Here is a 23865-nt window from a genome sequence, read left to right as displayed (position 1 = left end):
AAAAGTCACAAGAGGTGACCACCAAGGTCTCTCGACCACAAATTGTAACAAATAATGCAAGGGTATAAATGATAAATAATCCAACTGCCGTCTAGAAAATATAAAACTGGATAAGCAGTCTGCAAGACCACCTAATAGTGTTAGGTAAACAATGAATTAGAGAGTGCACATCCACATAGAGATATATGGGCCAAAAAGGAGGTCCCAGTAGAAGGATTTATGTACAAATTTAAGGAAGCATAGAACATGTGTGTGCACACAAAATAAATAATAAATTAATAAGTAGATCAATAGCATAGTAAAGTGCGTAACAATGTGCATGATGATAGTAATAGTGAATACCTATCAAAGTATTGAATAAAGTGCTAAGCGCAAAAACGTGGGTAACAGAGGGGAAGAGAGGTGGACTTACGCAGCAATGAGAACAACCATCCGTCCAAACAGCCAGAGGGAGGAAGAGAGACGCCTGGAGAACAGCCTTAGTGCACCACGCGGGCTCAACCCGCTTCAGAAGAGGCTCAGCCTCTTGTTCTGTTTTGTGATTCAGTAAGTGTTAGCCAAGAAGCCGAGAGAGTGACGTACTTCCTGTTCAGCAGGGAGTACATCACTGGGAGAGGAGAATGCGGGGCAGGGGGAGGCGGCACTATGCATGTGACCCTGTTGGCGCACTCTGCTGCAGGGTCATATAAATGTTGTTGTTGCCGTCGCAGTACAATGCGGTACAATTGCAGTTGTGTGTTCAAAATCCCTTCCTCTTTAGTAATTATACTACATTACATTTCTGAATTTCCATCTAAAACCAGATATGGCACTGAAGCACTTTCCATTGTTTCCTTTCTTAATATGTAGCAAGTTGCTTGGAAGCCTTGTTGCTGTGCATCGGTCACTTGTATACGGTATCACAGCAGTCGTGTTCTACTCTACTCCTGCCAAACGCTCCAAATGCTCACTTGGAAAGCTAATAGAGTACTTCTAGGGTAACCATCTGCTCTGTGCAATACTTATACTATACAGTTTGCCAGTCTTTCTCTTGTCACTGTTAGCCGCAATACAAAGCGGCTGTAGCAAGAGACACACTTTCATGGAACAATATACGTCTTTTTGACTTATCAAAAAGTTTTGCATTAATATGATCAGCATTACAGCCCAGCAGCTAACATTTTCAGTTAGCTCGCTCACCATGGTCATGCTCCATATCTCTCTTATATCGGGATTACATGTTTCTACCTGTAGCATATTTTGTTATTCATGTCATGCTGTTAGGCTTTTGCTGTCCCTTCTCATTTTCTGTATGCTGCTGCATCATAATGTGTATTCAAACGTCTCACCTTTCCATAAATGGCAGTTGCTACAAAGCTCTTGTAGAAAAACAACAAAAAAGAGATATTGTAAGGCCCCTGTCTGTCCCGAATGAATCTACATGCAGTGTATAATTTTTGACCTGCTGAAACAAAAATGCCACTTTTGTTGTGCATTGCTGTAGAAGTTATAATTCTATCAGCCAGGTGTCACCATAATATCACAGTAATAAGTATAATTACATTGATCACTTCCAGTTCCCCTAGACATGCAGAGGGTGTAGTCACTGTAGTGTTTTGGTGAGACTTAATGGTTTCTTTTGTTCCCTTTTCACTTGTGTGCCTTTGTGAAAGGGAGCATTGTTACTGCTAATGCTAACAGCAGTTTTCTCAATTCTCGTACCAGGACATGAAGACATTGCTGATTTTTTGCTACAGAATGGAGCTGGTTTCTGTTCATATATCTTGATGGATAACCCTGAACTTACAAAAAAGCTGCTGCGGAAGAGGAGCCTACCCGAGAAGTCTGACTATAATGACCAGGCAGTGCAGGAACTGGTGAGTTTGTTGTAGCTTTAGCTTTTTCAAGTCAGTAAAGGCCTTGGCCTTCTGAACTGTGATTAATTTCTGGGCTTGTTTTAAAGTTCTAGAAGATTAAATGGAGGATAATGTTAAATGACCTTATGTATTTAACGTGGTAATAAAGACGACACACACCCAACCAAAGCCTCTAGGAGAACAGCAAAGCCACATTCAGTGAACCAGGGGGGACATACTTGAGCTTTTTGGCAGCGTTTTTAGATTGCTAACAATCGCCTGCGATTCCAGTGCTTTGTCAGTGGAGGAGACCCCACTAGAGTGAATGTGATTGGGTCAAATTGCAATCGTTCTGCCTGCAGCATTTATGGTGTGATTGTGCACCAGTGCAAGGTATAGGAGCGCTGCAAAATGGATTTCGAAGCACTGTGCAAAAGTGATTTTGCAGCAATTCTGTGTGCCCTGATTATAGTTAGAATAAAGTTTTACTTACATACAGTGTCTCTCTGCTTTCGTGTGCTCTGGCCCCCAGCGTGTAGTCCTATTCCAATGCACAGAAGTAATGACATTTCAGAGTGTCGCCAGCTTCTGGATGCAGACCTGGCATGTAAGTAAAACTTTATTCAAAAGAACACAAATCACAAGCACTGTACAGTCCCACATACAGTCCTCGCAAACTGCAAATTGTGCCCCAAATCGCAGACAAAAACAGTGTTGTACAAAACGCTTGTACTTTAGCAAGAGCTGCTCCCAGTGGATTTCTGACCTTAAAGCGGTATAAAACCCTGACATAATTATCAGTAAAAACATGTTTACCTACTTTTTATATGCCATACGGTTAGCATATTTGCTTTTGTGCATAAGTATTATTATTCCTTTACAAATTATACGTTCCTAAAGTACACTTATTTTACTCTGAGAGCTTACTTTGCATTTTATTTATAACTGCTTTATTCATCCTCTAACTTTATCAGAAAGCATCAGAAAGCATATATGCTTGTCTGACTTTGTTCAGCTGAGCCAGCAGTGTGAGAGAAGGCTTTGTTTACATTTCTCACTTGATACAATTAAACACAAAATAACATTATGTAAAGTTCAGAAGCGGCCAGCTCTGCAGGCAGGGAAGCTTCTAAAGCCTGTGTTAAACCTTTGAATGCAGTTCTAGTAAAAAAAAAATGCTGGTTGTATGTAATATGCTGGAAATAATCTATTAGAGCAAAGTAGAAATGCTGGGTTTCATTCCGCTTTAAAGGAAATTTTCAATTAAAAGTAGCAGAATCTGGTGTTGGTTTGGGACACCTTTCTTTGGGGGTCATCACTTTCCTGTGAAATCTGATAGATCTGGATTAAAATATAGATACAGTCACTTTTTATGTCAGACACAGTCCACATGTTACAGTTAATGGCTGGATGAGAATCTCACTGTTATATGCCTGCAGCGGGTGCAAATACTCCTTATTGCTTGACCTGGGTATTCAACATTCACATTAGATTTCTTATTTAATCTACAAACTCTCTCCACTTATAGTGTACCTGAAGGGAAATAAAATTTTAAAATTCGATAATTAGTGGAAAGCCTTTTGATAGTCCAGTCTTCCCAGGTCCGAATTTGCTACTTGTGGCTCCACTCACGCCATGTGCAAGCTTATCTGTACTGTGCATGTGCGAGTAAGATCCATGCATGCCCTGTACAACATAGCCACTTGTGCATGGCATTTTTCCTTTGTGCTCGAGCAGATTCATTCTACTGGACAAGCGTGGACATTTCTTGCACATGCTCAGTACGAATAAGCATGTATAAGAACGGAAGCATGGTTACAAGAGGAGAAGGGTCCTGGGCAGAAGGCACCATTGGATTCAAAACAATTCAGACAAGATTAATATGCACATTCCTGACTCTTAATGAAATTGATTTGCATACATTTCTGTTTCAATGTTTAGAAACGCTTTTATTTAGATAGTCCCCCTCTTATCAGTGCACTTTACTCTTTAGGACACAGTAACAGTAGGTATCTTCCTCTATGTTGCCATTTCAGCACATGGAAAGTATGTTGAGCTGGATTTAAAACAGGTGATCAGGATTTTGCAAAGATTTTATCATTACAGGTAGTTAATTAAAATAGACTCTTGTTTGTCTAACCTTTTTAGGAAAAGCAAGAAGTTTTAAATCAGGATGATACCATTTATTGGCTAACTAAAAATGAATAAGAATAAGCAAGCTTTCGGCCTTGCAGCCTTCGTCGGGCTTACATCCTGTTTTTAGGAAATTCTATGATTGACGCTGGAGAAACTTTAAGCTAAACTTCTTTGTACCTTAGATTATGTGATTACAAAGTTGTGCCAACCAGGGGGCCAAAACTTCTATAGGGTCTTATTGTATTGTACTGTGAATCCATCCAGGCCAGGGGCCCTTTGAGCAGTGTAATGGTCATCATGATTTCCTCTGGATCTATTGGTTGATCCAAAAGGTTCCAGTGTGAACCAACCAATTTAGTAATTGGATTTTACCCTGCAAGGAAACGGTCCTGGTTGTCACTTCAGTCCTACGAGGATACAGGTCCAGTGCTATGAGAATCTGTGAGTTAGAACTTTTCTAGTAACCACCTATATTCAGTGTGATAAAATAAGTAGGCCTGACACAGGCCTGCCTCTTTCCACACCACTTATGAAGTGTTGAGGGACACTGAAATAACCCATAGCAGTAAGATAAGGGAATATTGTAGCTTGAAAGACCTTTAATGTGAGTTTCAAGGTACAGCTGTCTATTTTGAGAAGAAAAGAAAACTCCATCATTAAGTGTGGTTCCCTTTTCCTGTATTTATAGAAGTGTGTATGTGTGGTGTTCTGTTTTCACATTATGCTACAAACTTTCCCTATGCGGTAAACATGTAACAGTATAACTTCTGTCAGAAAAAGACTGAAGTAGACATAAAGTTGCAATATGCACAATCACTGTGACAATCACTGGTTGACATGTTTTATTTCCTATAATGTACATGGCATTCCCCAAAATTTTAGATTTTGAATTTCTACTGTGCATTATCAGTAAGCTGCATTGGAAATTGCGCGTATGAACAGTTAGTGCTGTTTAAAGAGGATCCGAGATGGAAAACTAACTATAACAAGTAACTTGTCTATATACCTTATCTAAAGTTTAAATAGTTTACACAGCAAATCTAGCTGCAAACAGCTTCAACAGTTTATGATTATTTATTCCTGTTATACAATGAGAGCGGCCATGTTCTTTTTGTCACATTACACACAGGCAAGTTGATAGCATCTTCAGTCCTCGGCCTGTGACAAATTCACTCCCCATTCCTCCTCCCTCCTCCCATCTGCCTCTGAAATCTCAGGCTAGTAACCTCCTCCTGCCCATACTGAGCTTCCATAAGCCCTTGCTACAGTGCCAAGGCACTCTGGAGAAGCTGTGAGCGAGGCTTGTTTAGTTTATGGGGAATTAGAGTATTAAAACAAAAAAAAGTATTTGGCTTGAGGAATGTCCTATAAACTACATGAAAGGAACTCAATTATGCAATGAGTAAAAGTTTATCTCAGATCCACTTTAAAGGGGAGCTGAAGAGAGGTATATGGAGGCTGCCATGTTTATTTCCTTTTAAGCAATACCAGTTGCCTGGCAGCCCTGCTGATCCTCTTCCTCTAATACTATTAGCCATAGCCCCTGAACAAGCATGCAGCAGATCAGGTGTTTCAGACTATAAAGTCAGATCTGACAAGACTAGCTGCATGCTTGTTTCTGGTGTTATTCAGATACTACTGCAGAGAAATAGACCAGCAGGGCTGCCAGGCAACTGGTATTGATTAAAAGGAAATAAATATGGCAGCCTCCGTATACCTCTTACTTCAGTTCCCCTTTAAAGGAATCCTGTTTAAGAGGAATATGGATCTTTCATTCTTTATTACTTTTTTAAAAAAATATTCTACTTGCCCAGTTGTTGGGCTGTTCCTCTACTGCAGATATTTTAAATCAGGGCAGATTAGGCAGATCACTTAATTTACTGCATGTATTGTTCCCGGTTCGAGACTCTCTTAATAAGTATTAGGAGGGAAGAGGTGCCCCAAATAAGTAGAGGAAGGGGTGCTCCCCCAAATAAATAAAAACTGGTTAAAATGACAAGAAAAAGGCTTACCTCTGTATTTTTGTTTTCATTTTTAACCAGTTTTTAATTTACTTTGTCTTCTGTGGGACGCCTCTTCCCTCCTAACATTGTCTGCCACCCCTACTGGAGGTGTTCATTTTTAGTGTGTAGTTACACCCTAATAATTTTCATGGAGAGTAACCTGAGGACTTTCACATCCTGAGTGAGGATGGGTATTATTCACCTGTGATTACCCCCTTATTTTTTCCATACCTTTTTCAATAACCTTAAAAGGAATCGGAGGTGAGAGACATATGGAGGGATGCCATATTTATTCCCTGTTAAACAATTCCAGTTGCCTGGCATTCCTGCTGATCTTTCTGGTCAGTGTCTGAATCACACCCGAAACAAGCATGCAGCTAATCTTGTGACAGTTTTGTCAGATATTTCTGCATGCTTGTTTAGTGTCTGTGGCTAAAAGTATTAGAGGTAGTGGAACAGCAGTGCAGCCAGGCAAATGTGCATTGTTTAAAAGAAAATTAAATGTCAGCCTCCATATGTCTCTTACCTTGGGTTTTCTTTAAATACTACACCATACGGGGCTCCCGTTCTCTCTTTTATTTGGGGGGGGGATTTCCCTGGAAGGCTTCATCACCCAAACACACCATCCTCTAAATAGAAACAGTCAATGAGATGCTAATAATTCTAGCTTGCATTGCAAATTGCAGTCAGCTTGCGACTGGTTCCATCCATATTGGCAGATATTGCGTCTGATTGGCTTAGCTCCAATCTGCATTCTATTTGTGTTAGATTTCTATGCAAGCTGAAATCATTAGCATCTCATGGATTTTCTTCTCTACAATTGAAGCTATAATATCAGGACTGCACGCAGTGAGCCAGCATTTTTAAAAAAAGAGAATTAAGATTGCATTTTTTCATCCTCTCACTTTGAGTTACTTTAAATGAAACCACACAAACACAAAGGGGTGGAGATGCCCAGTATTCAGGATAATTCTCTAAGTAAGCAAAAAGTGCAAACATGCACTTGTGTTTAGGGACTTGTCTGTATTATTGACCTGAGAAACGTGTTGCCATCTGTACAATTGTGCTTGAATGAAATTATTTTCCAATATACTGTTGTCAGTCATCTGAAGAGGTAAGAGACCTCTTTTTGCTTACTTAGAGCATTATCCTGAATACTGGGTGATCCCCCCCCTTTATGTTTGTGTAATCCACACCTCCAAAGGAGGTGTCAGCCTTTTGCATTTGTAGTTCATCACAATGATAAAGGATCCTAGGAGAGCAATCATACAGTTTCGGGAACGGTTATTTCCTTGTAGGCGCATGCGGTGGTTGCAGGATCTGCAACCCATCTTTGTCAGTATCTTTACTTGACTTGAGTATTAATTCACAATAAATATATATACAGGTAGTCCCCGACTTACAAACGCACGTCTTGGGAATGACCCACTGATACAAACGGCCCTAAAAATGTGAAATGTAATTCTATGGCAACAAGTAAAGGCAACATTTTCACAAAGGCCTTGTAGTTTTTGAGAATTAATTTGAGAAATTCATTTTTAAAAAATTCAAAGAATTTTTTTTTTAAAGTGGACCTGAACTGAAACTAAACTGATGAGATAAACAATTATATTTATTCGCCTACTCCTAAAAATGATTTTTTATTTTTTTTTACATATCCCATGGGTTTATTTATTGTGTCTGCTCATGAACTATTGACCCTTTTCTATCTCTCCCTGCTCTCCGAAGTTGTATTCTGCAAAGATAACTTTTATGTCTGTTATTTTACTGGAGAGCTAGGCGCAGGGTGAGCATAATGACGGCTCAACCTGCTGCCGATCAAATGCCCGGCAGCGTAACATACTATTCGCCCTCCGAGTCATCCCAAAAAGGAGGAAGATGTAATTTAAATTACCCTTATTCGCCCCATGCTGTATAACGTTACTGCTATGGCGGGGCCTAGTTTCGGTCAGTGCGCTGAAACCACCTGCTTCGCTGCTGGGACACTCTGGAGGTTTGCATCCGCATTCCTGTCCCTGAATAAATGCAGGTGCTCTGCGCAGTATGCCTCACGCCTGCACAGTACCTTGGAGGTGGCATAAAGGGGGAAACTGACAGCATGGGGGAACAGAGGGGGACACTGGAGGCATAGGACATTGGACAGAGAGGGCACAGTGTTTTGACTTGGGGACGGATACAGGTTAAGAACAAACCTACAGTCCTTATCTTATTTATTAACCGGCGACTACCTGTATGCATCTTCATGGCATGCACTGGAATGTTTGCTTTGTACATTTTGGTGCTGTGGTCAATGAATGATTGCAGAAAATTCCAGCTGTGACTGATCTTTGCATTGTCTATTTTCTATATTTCAAGTCTACAGTAGTCCTATCACAGAGTACTTCACAGAGAACATTAAACTCGTTTGGAGACATACCCTGATGGATGAATGCACGTTCCTTTTCAGAATTGGCTCATTTTGGGTGGAACATGATTAACTAATTAAAATGCATAAACGTTCTGTGCAGATGAGGCACTCAGTGACCCCAGCGCTGCAACATACCTGTTCGTGTTACTGTATTACTATAATTTATTTTCAGGCTCTGCAGGAAGAGTTTATAGCTTCCACAGTGTAAACAGAACAGTGTCCTATTTCTGAGAATAATCAAAGGTGACCATTAACGGTACAATCCTATGGCCAATCAATCATTTACGATAGCAGCAGAAATCCATCGGGAAATAATCGGTCATGCCCATTAAAGAACAAGCGACACCCACGCTAACCTAGAAATAAAAAAACACATATATAAGTAGATAAATACTACTTCTACTTACATAACAGATGTATTGTGCTATCCACATACTGATTCCTGTGAATTTTATAAAGGAAAAGCATAAAATCCATTTCTAGGCAGTGGCCATCTTGCCAAGCTAATGCTGACATCATATCCTTCCTGACTCTTGTTTTCCCCCTCCCTTCTCTTGCTCATTGTGTATTCATTAGCTGCCCTCCTCCCAGAGTCTCCTTTTTTTTTTTTTTTTTTCATTTACACATCCAATCACTGAGTCACCTCAGCCTTGCTTGTAAATACAAGTGATCAGCTAGGCAGGGAAATAAATAGAAGAGGAGGAATATATTATAGATAAAAAGAACTCCCAGCATTCAAAAGAACTCCCAGCATTCAACTTTTTGGCACTGTTTGGCACTAGGGCCAGTGCTCCTTAAGTATGTGATAACTCCAAACCATAACAGCAGAAAAAGTTTTGAATGCAGGATTAGCATCTTTATCACTTAATACACTCAGACCATTTGAAATTTGATTTTTTTATGGTGACTATACAGCCATATTCCCGCTTGTCAATCAGATTAAACTGATAGCATCTATCCATTTTTTTGTAATCAGTCCCATCGAGCCATTCAGATTGGTAAGTGGGAATTCAGGCATTAATGGACATGACTGATCGGCCCATGAAAATTAATCGATTGGCTGCAAGGTTGTACTATTTAATGGGCACCTAAAGACGGCAAAGCAGACACAATAAACTCAGATCGTATGCTGATGACAGTATTGCATGTTAATCTGTAGAATCCTGATCCTGTCTGTTAGCTAGACTGTTGGATGTTTGAGAGCTGCACACATGCATTTATGTCAGAAGTAACATTTCTCATTCTCAGATGTCATGGACAGCCAACAGAAAGGCAGCTTATAGGAAGAGATAATCCCCCTTCTATCTGTTAGACAATCAGCTCTTTAATTTTTGTCTATACAGCTGCAGGTAACTATAATGTTTCTGTTTTTGTCTTCAGGGTGTCTGTGTGAAGTGGTGTTGTCTTCGGTTGCCTTGGGTGGATCTAGATTGGTTCATAGACATTTCTTGCCAGATACGAGAGCTGGACATTTCCTCTAACTGCTTGGTGTCTCTGCCATCAGTCGTTCCATGGGGACTTCTCAATCTACAGAGGTTAAATCTGAGTGACAACCAGCTGTCTGATCTCCCTAGCGTGCAAAGTTCAGATGAAATCATCTGTACCAGGTCAGCTGCTTTCTTTTTTAGACTGTATTGTATGTTTTGTTTTGTAAGTCAGGTAATGGATTATGCCGTTGTGTTTTAGATTGCTTGAAATTGATGTTTCCAACAACAAGCTGACGTGTCTTCCCCCTGGCCTCCTCCACCTGAGCCGACTTCAGAAACTTTCTGCCTCCAAGAACTTCCTGGCAAATCTGTTCAGAGAAGATGGTAAGGTCTCCCCTCTATCACCTCATTGTGCACCTTTCCTCATTTCCAGGGGACAGAGGAATGCTTTTAAGGCTGCATTTTCACTGGGCTGCCGTATCTGTTCCTGAAACATCCAGATAGTGAAGACAGGAAATTCATCTCAAAGCAATGCTCTGGGTGAAGTGATGGGAAATGATCCCAATAATACAGATTCCCATCAAAATGTTGTAGAGGTTCTAAAATTTCCTTTTCTACCCCAGTCTCATAAAAATGGTGTTTAACCTAAAGCCTTTCTAAAGACAAAATTAAAAACACTTAAGAAGCTGGTTCACACAGACGTTTTGCTGGCATTAAACACAGCGTTTTAAAAGTAACGTTTTTAGGGATCTACCGCCCTCCGATGCAAGTGAATGGGAGCATTTAGTACAAGCTTTTGCAGGCTTTTATGAAAGCCTGGCAGTTGATCCCAGCGTCTCGTCTCATCTCAAAAGCAACATGCAGCTTCTAGAAGGCGCTTGAAAGCCAGCAAAAGCCAATGAAAGCCCATAAAAGCCAAAGAAAGCTCATAAAAGCCCAGCCTTTTCATATACTTCCTGCAAAAGCCACCAAAAGCCCAGATAATGCAATGCTCCCAGAAAGCCATTAAAAGTCTTTAAAAGCCATTAAAAGCTAAGCTGTTAAATGCTGGCATTCTTGGGGGAAAAAAACACAGCGTTTGAACGAAACACTAAGCAGAAGCTCAGCAAAAGCCCATGTGAACCAGCCCTAACTAGGCTGGTCCTGGCTTGTTCAGCATTGCTGTACATTCCCGCAACTTGCAGCTGTCACTTTCTCCAGGTAGGGAGAGCGAGGCCTGATGTCTGTTCCACCAGCATGTTTCAGCTCCAGTGGCAACACAACAGCACCATTTGTTTTCGTCTTTCTGACTATCATTGACCAATGTTAAGATGTGGATGCCACCTAATAACTTGAAGCAAAATGCACTGGAAACACAGTTGGCTTCATGGTCCAGACTCTGGAGCTGAAAGACACGAGTGCAGTAAAGATCAGGCCTCACCTCCCTACCTGAATAGGCCTAATCCATACTAGCCTAGTTAAGTGTTTATAATTTGAATCTTAAGTTTTCAGTTTCATGAGTTCATATAGTGTCATTTCATTCCAGCACTGAATATTAACAGAATGTAGAACAGTTACGGTAAATATTATATGTGCTGCTCACATTATAGTAATTATAGAGGTGGAAATAAGCTAGTTGTAAGGTTTAAGGCTGTGATTAAATTACCAACAATGTCTGTGATCAGCATTAGTTAACACCTGCTGATAATGCATGCTGTCTTTCTCCTCATATTTATATAACTATGTTCTTTTCCAGGTGCCAACTGGATAGGTCTGCGGAGGTTGCAAGAACTGGATGTGTCTGATAACCATCTCTCTGATCTCCCAGCTCCTGTTCTTCATTACTTCAAATCTCTGCGATCATTAAATGTTTCTGGCAATAAACTGAAAATGTTCATCGAGCCTTGGGCCTGTCCTCTCGTAAGTGTTACCTGAAGCTTACAGAAAATATGCATACAAATCCCACTACTGTGTTTTTGAAGAGAGAACTATTTTAAAAGTATTTCTATTTTGATCAACAAAGAGCTCTTATTCCTGCTCAACATTCCCAACACATGTACACACACAATGTGCCAACGTGGTGATTTTAACCCATGATTTCCACTACAAATGGTGGCAATCATTACATTGTATGTTCCAGGGCTGTGGAGTCAGAGCAATTTTTGGGTACTCTGAGTCGGGAAAAAATTCACCATGTGTGGTGGCTGGATAGTGTACTGGTTAAGGGCTCTGCCTTTGACATGGGAGACCAGGGTTCGAATCCTGGCTAGGGTCAGTACCTATTCAGTAAGGAGTTCAAGGCAAGACTCCCTAACACTGCAGGGTGGCCTCTTGGACGTGTCCCAGTGGCTGCAGCTCTTGAGCGCTTTGAGTCCAACAGGAGAAAAGTGCTATACAAATGTTCGGATTATTATTATTTATTATTATTATCTGCGACTCCTAATGAATTTAGAGTGTAATTAAAATAGAAAATATGATAAAATGTTCTATTTCTTAGATAATAGTCATCATAAATAATGTATTTATACAGTAATAGCTCTGCTTTGTCCACAAAAATGAAATAAACCAATCAAAAAATAGTTACTTGTGCTGCTTCAGTAAAGCAGTCCCTGTATTTTTAAAGTCAGATATACATATCTGATTGTGACTGTATATATGATGTGAACACAGGAATCTCTTATATATACTAAATAACATCTATGCTGTAAGAATAAAGCCTGATGTGTAGCTGTGTCAGTGTCACTAATAGAGATGGTCAATGAGATGGAAATAATTCTGCGCTGATGCTGGTTTATGCAAATTTATGCACTCCCTTTGCTCATGAAATCAAATAATTTGATAGGTTGTTAAAATTTAGTTTGATGACTACGAATTAAAAGGTACGTGAGATGGATGAAAATAAAAGTTTTATAAATACCTGGGGCTTCCTCCAGCCCCTTCAGGCTAATCAGTCCCTCGCTGTCCTCCTCCGCCACCTGGATCTTCTGCTATGAGTCCTGGTAACGGGAGCGTGGCATGCATGCTCATTTTGCCCCGGACCAGTGAACTTTACGGGGATAATTCTTGAAGAATGAGGGGCGGAGGAGGCCAATGAGGGAGCAATCAGGCTGGAGGGGGCTGCAGGATGCCCCTGGTGCATATATATATATATATATATATATATATATATATATATATATATATATATATATATATATATATGCATAATATATGCAATATATATAATTTATTTTTTTTTAAGGACAACTGTAATGAGAGGGATGTGAAGGCTGCCATATTTATTTCATTTTAAACAATACCAGTTGCCTGGCTGTCCTACTTTTAGCCATAGACCCTGAACAAGCATGCAGCAGATCAGGCGTTTCTGACATTATTGTCAGATCTGACAAGATTAGCTGCATGCTTGTTTCTGGTGTTATTCAAACACTACTGCAGCCAAATAGATCAGCAGGGCTGCCAGATCTGTTTAAAAGGAAATAAATATGGTAGCCTCCATATTCTTCTCACTTCAGTTGCCCTTTAAGGCCCCATCTCAGGTTCTCTTTAAATATTCCATTATTCTATGAAAAAGGCCTCTACTAAGGACCTGCACAATATTCTGCCATTCTGATTCCACTAGTCTGAGACTAAACTACCTAGGTAAGCTAAACTATACACTGATCTTACCCTCACATTTACAAACTTATCTGCAGAACCTCCCAAAAAGTTGTTCTAACTCGGATGGCTCATGGGAAATACAATAGCAGAACTTCTTTTCTAACCCAGCCCATTAATAGTGTATGCAGGGCACAGTTCTTTCTCTGCACAAGCAGATATCCTTTTACAGCCTCCGCCAGGTACTGAAGTGCTGTACAGTTCTGCAGCTACTGTAGCTAGAAGCATGCCTTTACAAACTGTGACCCAGACAAGTCACAAAATAAATAATAAAAAAAAACAAAAAAAACCTCATGCTAAAATTCTCTGAAATACAGGTTTGTCTATAGATTCTTAGTCCCTGATTCAGGCGATCAAATTAAAATTACCCGTGTTTACGCCAGTGACTTAACATGCATTGCATACATAGAGCAACTCACACTTTGCGTTTTGTGCTACTAGAAATGCAGACGTTGTGCTATGAGTGCAACACACGTTGAGTTGTTGGCATAAACACTGGTAAAATTGTTAAGAGCTATTTTATTTGCACATGACAATTTTACCTTCATTCAGTGAAACAACCCATTAGTCCTTTGCTGCATAATTAGACTGGCTGTACTCTATTAGCGCCTCTACTGCATTTATATTTTTGGAATTTTAAAATGTCTGTTTCTATTCTTCTGCACTTTGCTTCTGCTGTAGAAATATTGCAAGGCTTCTAGAAACTGCATTGAAATCCTTCCAGAAAACCTGGCCATCTTCTGGAGGAATCATCTGCTGGAAGTAGATTTTTCAGACAACGCCTTAAGGGATGTTCCAAGGGACCTATTCCAGCTAGAGGTAACTCGGTCAGAGATTTCCAGCTGTGGATTGTGTGCATGGGTTATTATGTGAACTGCATCATGTGACACCCGATCTCTCCTCTGGCCTTGTGTATGTGTTAGTAATGATTTTTTGCAATTCTAGACAAGGTTTTTGGATTGTTGTTTATATCACACAGCTGAAGTTAAGAAGTAAATACAACCTGCAGGTTTGGGAGTCCCTGACTTTTCAAACAATCAGCCGATATGAAGCCTGCAAACGCAAAGTTTGATTGTGGTAACAAGTTAAACTTTTTTTTTAAAGACCTTATATTTTTGGAGAAAATTGATTTTAAAAAATTCTAAGAAAAATGCCATTTTTCTGTGGTGCACTGAGAAAGTGAAATTAGCACATTCTAATCTTCACTAGGACAGAAGGAGGCACAAAGGGGGCAGAGGTGGTACTAAGGGACACAGTGAAGGCAGAGATGGCACAGAGTGGGACAATGAGGGAATGGGGATAGAGGTAACACGGGGGGGGGGGGGGTTGGGGTTCAGGGGTCAGAGATAACAGAGGGGGACACTGAAGGCAAAGGGGGGCAGAAGTGACATAGAGGGGGACACTGGATGCGCAGGGGTGAGGCAGAGGGGGGCAATGAAGGTGAGGGAGAACAGAGGTGTCACTGGAGGCAGAGAGGGGTATAGAGGAGGTACAGTGGACCGAGATGGCACAGTGTTTTGAGTTCTGGATAGAGTCATGTTTGCATTCTGCATCCGTTTTTCTGGATGGAGATTTCCGCAATGCTTCCATGAATGTTAATGCGGAAATCCGGATGTGGCTATCAATTATTGTATGGGAAACAGATAATGCAATCCATATTTTTTTCTGCATTGCACCACAATGGCAAATTTGCGTTCAATGGAGATTACTCCATTGACATTCACTGGTTACAGTTTCAATGCAAATATTTGCATTGCTAATTCGCACTTAGTGGAAACGGGCCTGAATGAACCTATAATCCCTATCTTGTTCATCAACTGGGGACTTCCTGTAATAGGTTAACCATATCATGACAGTAGAGCCGGCAGAACAAGACAGATTCCATTCTACTTTCAGTTCGGCTTTACAAAAATAAAACTACTACCAGACATTACAGTCAACCAGACCTGTCCTGTCCTTATATTTTCAAATATGCTCTAAAAAAAATAAGACATGGGGTCTGATGCCCGTAAGGCCAGTAATCTTTCCGTGTGCGGGTAGCGCGCATCAATTTTAACCGGTCCTAACACCAGGAGAGCACTGCCCTGTTAATCAATTAGCGTCATGCACGTTACCAAGATAATATGCATGCTGCTATGGTAATAGATAGATAAATAAAAATAATGGAGTAACGGGTGGTGATCCCTGGTGTTAGGCCTGGAAAAATTGCCATGCAAACACACACCAAAATTACTGGCCTTTCGTGCATCAGGCCTATAATCCCTGATAAGTAATACAAGTGGGCAATAACTCAGAAGTGCTGCTGCAGGAAACAAAAGTTTGTTTCCTATTGTGCAATTTGCTTAATTTATTATTATATAAAGTTTTTCTACATAAACCACAATAAATAGGGGTTGTTCTATACAACACAAAGGACACTACATATGTAATAGTGATGAGATACAAAACCACTCAGTTGTGTACTTGCTCCACATCTGTCACTGTAACAAACACATTGGCAGTTTCTTGAGAAAGCAGACAGATCTATAAGTTATGCCTTTTAAGTGTGCGCACATTAGCTCACCTAACTTCCCCTCTGTTGCCACAAGTCTACTTTCTCTTTATATAGAAACTTCTTAGGACTGTTATTTTCATACCCCATGCTGGCTTCTGCCTCTCATACTGCAATGCCACAGGTTTTAGGAACACTGGCACCTCCTATCAGCAAATCCACTTGATACATCCTGCTGCAAGTTTGGAGAGGAGGGCTGGTAGATTTGGGGGGATTCCACTACTGCGCATGCGCTGACCCAGCAATGCACCTCCTTGATCGTGCTCCTGGGGCAGTTTATTAAGACTCCTAACCACGGGACCACAATGTTTTTTAAAAAAGCACACCGTCGGGTCAGCACATGGGTAGTAGTGCACGACTCATCCAAGTTGTGGACTTTACCAGGCTGCACAGTGGATCAAGGAAGAGGACCGGGAGGGACCTAGAAGACTACAGGGGCTGGAATAAACCCCAGGTAAGTAAAAGAATACTCTTTATTTATGACTTGGGTACCCTTTAATACAAGTAATTTCCATAGCTACTTGTGATTGCCACAGGTTTAGTAGCTGAAAGCCTGTGAGCTGCACTTCATTGACAGCTTGTTGTGTCTCATCTCCCTGTCTCTACTCAATGTGTTTAAAAAATAACCTAAAACCCTTCCAATGGTCTCCAGGGTTAAATAAAAGAGCAGTGACAGTGTTTTAGTTTATTATTCCAGGCAGAGCAGGGAGAAGATGGATATACATGGGTCTGTGTTGAGCCATGGTATCTGCTCTGTGCAGACTAGAGATGATCAGCCATTTTTTCAGGTTTGATGCACATTTTTTGACATTCCTGTACAAATTAGACCAACTGCATTTGATGAATGCCTTTAGACCAACTACATATGTTTTATGCAAATTAAAAATGGTTTGCATCAAGGTGGAAAAATTGGTACTGTACTTCATTGCAAGTTATTAATTAAAGCGACCTTAACTCAGAACGTCTTCTTTGCTCTAAAAGATAAGCAATAGCATAATAACCTTTAAACAAAAACATTTCTTTGTTACAGCTGATACAAATCCTAAAATAAATCTGCAGTGTTTCTACTTCCTGATTCATGGAAGCAGACATATTGTTAATATCAAATGAGGATATCTGCCATGGCAGTCATGTGATACAGGGGAGGATCAAATTACAACTTGTGATTAGACACAAATGAGGGGAAATTAGACAGGCTAAACTCTCTAAATACATCCAGAGTGCATTTTTCAATGTTTTCCTTCTGTCCTGTGCAAGAGTTCAGGTCCACTTTAAAGTTATGACCAAAATGGACTTTTATTGGTTGCTGTTGACATATTTGCTCCAGGACTAAAGGTGGCCACACATCATACAATAAAAAGATATAATTGTATGACAATTTGATAAAAAAAATTGGTTGTGCAGAGAAATCAAGGCATTTTTTTCCCCTGGGTTTTAATCGAAAGTGGCTGTTTTTTCTGAAAATGTAATTGTGTATTATAATAGGATAGAATTTCTGTTTCTTGCTTCACAGACCCAAACTATTTTATTTTCAGCGGTTTCAATCTTTTTTTTTTTTTTCCAGAAATTCCTATCAATCAGAAAAATGAATAGTAATTCTCAAATTGTATGGTCACCCTAAACAAGGCCATAACTCACTCAGTTTATCAGAATTATAGGAGATACCAGTGTTCTTAACAAATCCAACATCTAATTTATTAGTAAGCACGTCTAACATATGTGTGATAATGGTAGTTATACTGTGCGTTTTTGATCATGTATTTATCTAACTTTAATGTATAATGACAAGGGAGCATCTATCTTTATATTTGTGGATTGAAAGGTAGAGGTCCAGTTGCACTTTAAAACCACTTTAGGTTCTCCAGCTGTTGGGTAGCTGAGGCCAGCTCACCCTGAGGCAGGGGTCACACTTGTCGGCTTTCGTGCGCGTTTTCTGCACAGAAAAACTGTTTTCAACTGAGAACTCATGTTAATCAATGAGCTAGGTCACACTTGAATGCAGATTTCGCGTGCAGAAAAAAAAAATCTGACATCTTGCGCATTTTGTCGGTTTTCTCTATAAATTACATTAGCTGTTGTAAAAGTAGAGGTCACACTTGTCTTTCAGTTTTCTGAAAAGTGTAGAAACTGAAAGACAAGTGTGACCCCTGCCTGAAGAAGTAACCAGCAAGCCTACTGCATGCTGCTCTTACTTTAGTTGTAGTTGTTTCATGTCGCCACATGGTGGGGATAGTGATGTGGATTTTTCCTGTAAATTTATTTCAGGTTAGATTTTGATGTTTTCACAGCTTGTTAAAAATGAAGTTTAAAATGGGTTGTCTAAGGTGATATCTTGCAGAAAGCCATTATTGAACTTGAATCACAATCACGACATTCTCCACAGGTCTTGCAGTCTTTGAAGCTTTCTGGGAACCAGCTGACCTCTTTGCCACCCGCTGACACCTGGGCCTGCAAGCTTCTCAAGTCTCTGGATCTATCCAAAAACCAGCTGGGGAGGTTGGTATTTTAAAACTATTGTTTTGTGAGCAGCGCAAAGCAAACCTTTTATCACACAAGGGATGCTGTACTAGGACTGTGTGGCTGGAATTGCACACTCAGAGCAATGTCATGGAAAACATCATCAAATCTCCCTCTAGACTGCTCATGGATGTGTTACAGCCAATTTCTGAATCCTTGCTGCAAGTCTCTCTGGGACATAGCTCCAGGGGCCACTTACAGGCAGTGAGATGCAGCTTGATATTATAATAACTCATCTCTTTCTGCATCAGGCTGCTATTTCTTTAAAGTGTAATTTGACTGCTCAAGCAGCCAGGGGTTAAAATCACCTTTTTAGCTAGGAGAATGCCCTTCTTTACAGCCATGGCACTTGTATTCAATTTGCAATACAGACTGTCCACAAAGTCCAACGTTCCTGCATGTGTAATTGGCGTTAAAGAGAACCAGAGGCAGAATTTTTAAATCTTAATGGGACACAGAGGCATGTTCTGTGCACAATGACATGCCTCTGTGTCCTTCTATTTTTGCTGCTAGTCCCCCACCATGGCTCCGCTGTCCCCCCTGAAAGTAGCTTGTCCATCATCTTCCTCCACATTGCCTCCTCTATTACAGGCTCCCCCCGCCACTCGCCGCCTCCGCTAGCTTCCTCCAATCGGAAGCTATGCTGTGACCCAGGATGTACTTCCTAGCTGCCGATTGGAGGAAGCTAGCGAGGCGGGGAGCGGGGGGGAGGGGGGGCCTGTAATGGAGAAGGCAATGCGAAGGAGGATGATTGACAAGCTACAGGTAAATAGCAGGCTAGCAACAAGCAGGTTGTCGATAGCCTGGTGCTATTTTCAGGGGGGACAGCAGAGCCATGAGGGGACTACCAGCAGCAATAGAAGGACACAGAGGCATGTCATTGTGCACAGAACATGCCTCTGTGTCCTAAGATTTAAAAATTCTGCCTCTGGTTCTCTTTAAAGAGCAGAAACCTCTGTTGTTACTTTTGCACACCTAGCCTAATTTAATGTAGCGGGCTGTGAGTTGCCCATAAAGGGTTTTCTTGTTTTTATAGAGTATGCATATAAGAATAAGGATAACATGATGAAGCTAAATCCTTGCAAGGTATTGTGCTGAAATAAAAGGCTATATGAGAAACCCATCCGCTCTTATGTTTGTTTTCTTAAATCTAGTGACATTTCACATTAAAGGATTGTATATGCAACCCTAAGTCCCGGGGCAGTAGTGCAATAAAAATGGGCGTGTGCTGCCATGCTAAATAGCGGGCGGCTACCAATAGCATGCAACCATTTTTGTTGTGGGATGGTTAAAGGTTAGGTACCAATGGGGAGGGGGTCATTAGTTGTTCGGAGGGGTATTCGTTTTCTGGGGCAGTTATTCGTTGCCCAAGAGCTGTTATCAGTTGTTGCGGGGGGGGGGGGGGGGGAGGGGGGTTAATAGTTTCCCACGGGGAGGGTTTTGTGTGAAAGTACAGAGAGGTTAGGTCATAGTGAAAAATCAGCAAATATCACCGATATTTCACTATATCAATTAAGTTGTAGAATATCTGTAAATGTATCAATATTCTACTAATGCTAGAATGTGCTCCCTTAACCAATTTTTAGTTGTTTATCCCCAGCCCAAATTAGCAGGCTGTGTTTTGACATTTACACCTCTGGCTGGTCGGTACACTGGCTTCAGAGTGGAGTCGGTTTCATAAACTGAGGAGCCGGAAGATTTTTGTACAAACTCTAAAGCCCTTGTAAATATTAGACTAATGAGTCGAAGTCTGAGCAATTTTGGGTACCTGGAGTCAGTCAGTGGTTTCATAAACTGCGGAGTCAGATGATTCCACAGCCCTGCTTGTACAGATATTTGGCAAGCAGTGGTCACCTACCTAACAGCACACACATTTTACCTATGCTTCATCACTAATGTGCTGAAATTTCCAAAATGACACATTTTCATTGTTTAGAAGTGATGATGGAGCTAAGACAAGACGGGTGCCGTTCTTTTCTACGAAGTACAGAACCAGAACCACCACAGATTCAGGTATTTACTGGTAACTTTGGCTTAGCACCTGACCTAATAAAGCTACAGTTCATTTGAAGGTTTGTGTTTTCCAGGATTCTTTGTGGAGTTCCCTCTCTTCCTAAGAGATTCCCTGGAGGTCCTGTATCTAAATGATAACCAACTAGAAGCCTTTCCACAGTCTGTGTGCCAGCTGAAGAGTTTAACAGAGCTTTACCTGGGAAAGTAAGTGGCTAGACTTAGACCACATCTCCATAGCATCTATTAGTTTTTCAGCATAGTGGAGTTCTGAGGACAGTTATCCAGTACAGAACCCACACACTAGGCTAGAGTGCAGAGGGGGCCGGAGGCAGGAGTACCACACGATGAATGGCTGAACAGCAGTACAAAGCAAGCAGTGTTCTGATTGAGATCTTATCTAATATTAAATGGTGCACCATGGTAAACCTGCCAAGCGATTAATCCAGGAAATATTGATTGTTTGCCTGATTACAAATTGTACGAGTACCAGTGGGATCAGTATGAACGTCCAGTGGGATCACACAGTGTAGTGTTCGCTCCGATGGTCCATTCTGGTCTGGTTGGAGCATGAGGAGGATGCCTTTCAACCACAGGCTATATGAGAAACAAATTGGCTCTATTGAAAAATTTGCGGACAGCACAGAAGTGGTTCACTTATGCAATGGATTCATTTCAGACTGACAAATGTGAACGGATCCTGTTTATAAAATAGGATCCGTTTACTGTCTGTTTTCTGTTGCAGTAGAGCAAACAAAAAAAATCAGTTTTATTCTGTAGCAGAAACACAACCTTTAACGTGAACCTGAACCGCGTAAAATTATTTTAAATAAACACATGATGTACCTGCTTATGAATACAGTGTTAGATACTTGCCTCGCCTTCAGTTTCTTTCAGAAGCTCACCATTTTCTTATGATTCCTCCCATTTCTGACAAAAATTTGTCAGAACTGAGCTATATCTGTTGCTGTCAGTTATAACGGAAAGTGGGCTATATTACAGTTTAACAGTGTGCTTACCAGGAATCTGTTATGGTGTAATGTCCATTTTCAAAATGGAGCACTGAGAATTCCATTGATCACAGTGGACAAACAGGACGCAAGAGAGGAGAAAGAGATTGATGACTAGACTACACAGGAGGTAAGTATGAGGTTTGTATGTTTTTTTTTTTTTTTTACTTTTAATTTTCAGTTCAGGTTTGCTTTAAGATGGCATGGATTTATGCCGCCTGGACATGATCCTCACGTCCAGGCGGCTGCTGTGCTGCTGTTGCGCGCTTCGGGAGCACGGAGATCAAAGAATGGGAGCATGATCTTATCAGAGGCTGCGGTCTTCCTTAGAAGCTAGAAAGACCAAAAAAAAAAAATCAATGTGGCCATCTTGTGGCCAAATAGTAAAACTACATTTACATACATTTTTCAGTACATAAAACACACTTTATTACATTTAAAATTACCTGTTTATTTCCCACACCAAAAATTACCCAAATCCATTTTTTATGGAAAAAAAAATACAATGAAAAAAAAAACATAAATAGTTACCTAAGGGTCTGAACTTTTTAAATATGTACGGTATGTGAAGAAGGTATATTACGAACATTTTTTAAATTATAAGCTTGTAAATAGTGATGGACGCAAAACACTGAAAAAATGCACCTTTATTTCCAAATAAAATATTGGCGCCATACATTGTGATAGGGACATAATTTTAAATGGTGTAATAACCGAGACAAATGGGCAAATAAAATACATAGGTTTTAATTATGGTAGCATATATTATTTTAAAGCTATAATGGCCGAAAACTGAGAAATGATTTTTTTCCTTAATATTCTTGTGAAAATGCATTTAGAAAAAAAATTCTTAGCAAAATGTACCACCCAAACAAAGCCTAATTGGCGGCGGAAAAAACAAGATATAGATCAATTCATTGTGATAATTAGTGATAAAGTTATTGGTGAAGAATGGGAGGTGTTGCATAAGGTGAAAAATCCCCGCGGGCTGAAATGGTTAAAGCCATATACTGGAGGGACCATAATCTTAGGTTTGCCATATGCTTAGGAATCAAAACTGGTGAAAGGTCAAGTGCATGAATAGGAAGCGATTGTACTAAGTCAGACCCACATAAAGGTAGCGATCCTCCTACCTTTATGTCATGAAATATGCTACACAAGCTGTCAGGCCCGGATTTACCTCACAGGAGCCTATAGGCACAGATGTCCTGGCACCTTAGATTTTGCCCTTCATGAACCTACAAACCCCTGCTGAATCGCACTGCAGGTGTGTTGACTGTCCCAGCTGTCACCTCTCCCCTACTTCCCTTGTTATAGGGAGCTAAAGGTGCCCCTTAGTATTAGGTAGCCAGAAGTACCCCCAGTATTAAGTGGCTAGAGGAGCCCTCAAGTATTAGATAGCTAGAGGAATCTCAGTATTAAGTAGCTAGAGGTGCCCCTGACTGAAGAGAGATCTAATCAGTGGAATGCAGAAAACAGGGTGAGCAACCGATCATTTACACTCTTATCAGGACTCTGCATATGGAAGGAAGGAGGGAGGCGCTTGGGGAGGGGTGTGAGCCGCCTTTCCATCATCAGGTGCCTGTAGGCACGTGCCTACAGTGCCTTATGATAAATCCAGCCCTGCCAGCGGTAGTTCTGTGTTTGCTGCTTTCCATTCTAGTAACATCCCTGTGCCTTTCACTCAGTGCAGACACCCTCCCGCTACCCCTGGTTGTGCAACAGGTCTCATTAGTAGCTCAAGTAAGAAACCAATAGATTACAGATGACAGTAATCATACCCGATCTGTAGATAACAATGCAAAGAAAATCTAAAAGTATGAATAATACTATCAAACACAGCCCTAGGGATTCACAGGGACAGGACTGCAAAAAGGGTTTGTGCAGTACGTAGGTTTCATACCACTGCTAGTTTATATGTACACCTGCACTCAGTGGGCAGTCAGAGGTTTGTTTTAGACCTCTTGACAGGTGGAAAATCAGTTATTTTATTGGTTAGGGGCAGTTTATAGGTAACAAAATATTAGGTTCTAATTTTAATTTATGAAGTGTTCTCCTGGAATTTCCCAAAGAAGCTATCTGTTAAGCATGGGATGCATTCATATTGACCAATATGAATGTATCCCCACAGGCCCTTCCACAGCTAATTTGGGAACCCGTCGGACACAGGGAGACCACCACTCCCCACAGAATCCAACGGAATGCAAAAAAGGCACTTGAGAAAGGTCTGACAAGCCAGAAACGCTGTGCCTTTGTTTCCCTGCTCACTTTGAAAAAAAAATGAAGATCAATTTGCAATAAGAGTTTGTGGGTGCAGCCCTGGTCCTTTTTTTGCA

The 23865-nt window shown here is 40.7% G+C and overlaps 1 protein-coding gene across 7 annotated transcripts in view; it reads left to right on the top strand.

Annotated features, from left to right (window-relative positions):
• Positions 1–23865, top strand: part of LRRK1 (leucine rich repeat kinase 1) — a 158567-nt gene that overhangs the window by 73297 nt on the left and 61405 nt on the right. For all 7 annotated transcript variants that reach the window (XM_068275094.1, XM_068275093.1, XM_068275091.1 and 4 more), the window contains 8 exons: positions 1705–1856; positions 9762–9988; positions 10068–10192; positions 11544–11707; positions 14123–14260; positions 18376–18488; positions 20446–20522; positions 20597–20726. In XM_068275094.1, the coding sequence (XP_068131195.1) occupies positions 1705–1856; positions 9762–9988; positions 10068–10192; positions 11544–11707; positions 14123–14260; positions 18376–18488; positions 20446–20522; positions 20597–20726 (1126 nt within the window). The remainder of the gene's footprint in view (positions 1–1704; positions 1857–9761; positions 9989–10067; positions 10193–11543; positions 11708–14122; positions 14261–18375; positions 18489–20445; positions 20523–20596; positions 20727–23865) is intronic.

This window comes from Hyperolius riggenbachi, chromosome 3, assembly GCF_040937935.1.
Source record: "Hyperolius riggenbachi isolate aHypRig1 chromosome 3, aHypRig1.pri, whole genome shotgun sequence".
NCBI classification, from domain to species: domain Eukaryota; kingdom Metazoa; phylum Chordata; class Amphibia; order Anura; family Hyperoliidae; genus Hyperolius; species Hyperolius riggenbachi.
Note: the sequence above shows the minus strand (reverse complement) of the source record. Positions and strands in the feature narration are given on the sequence as shown.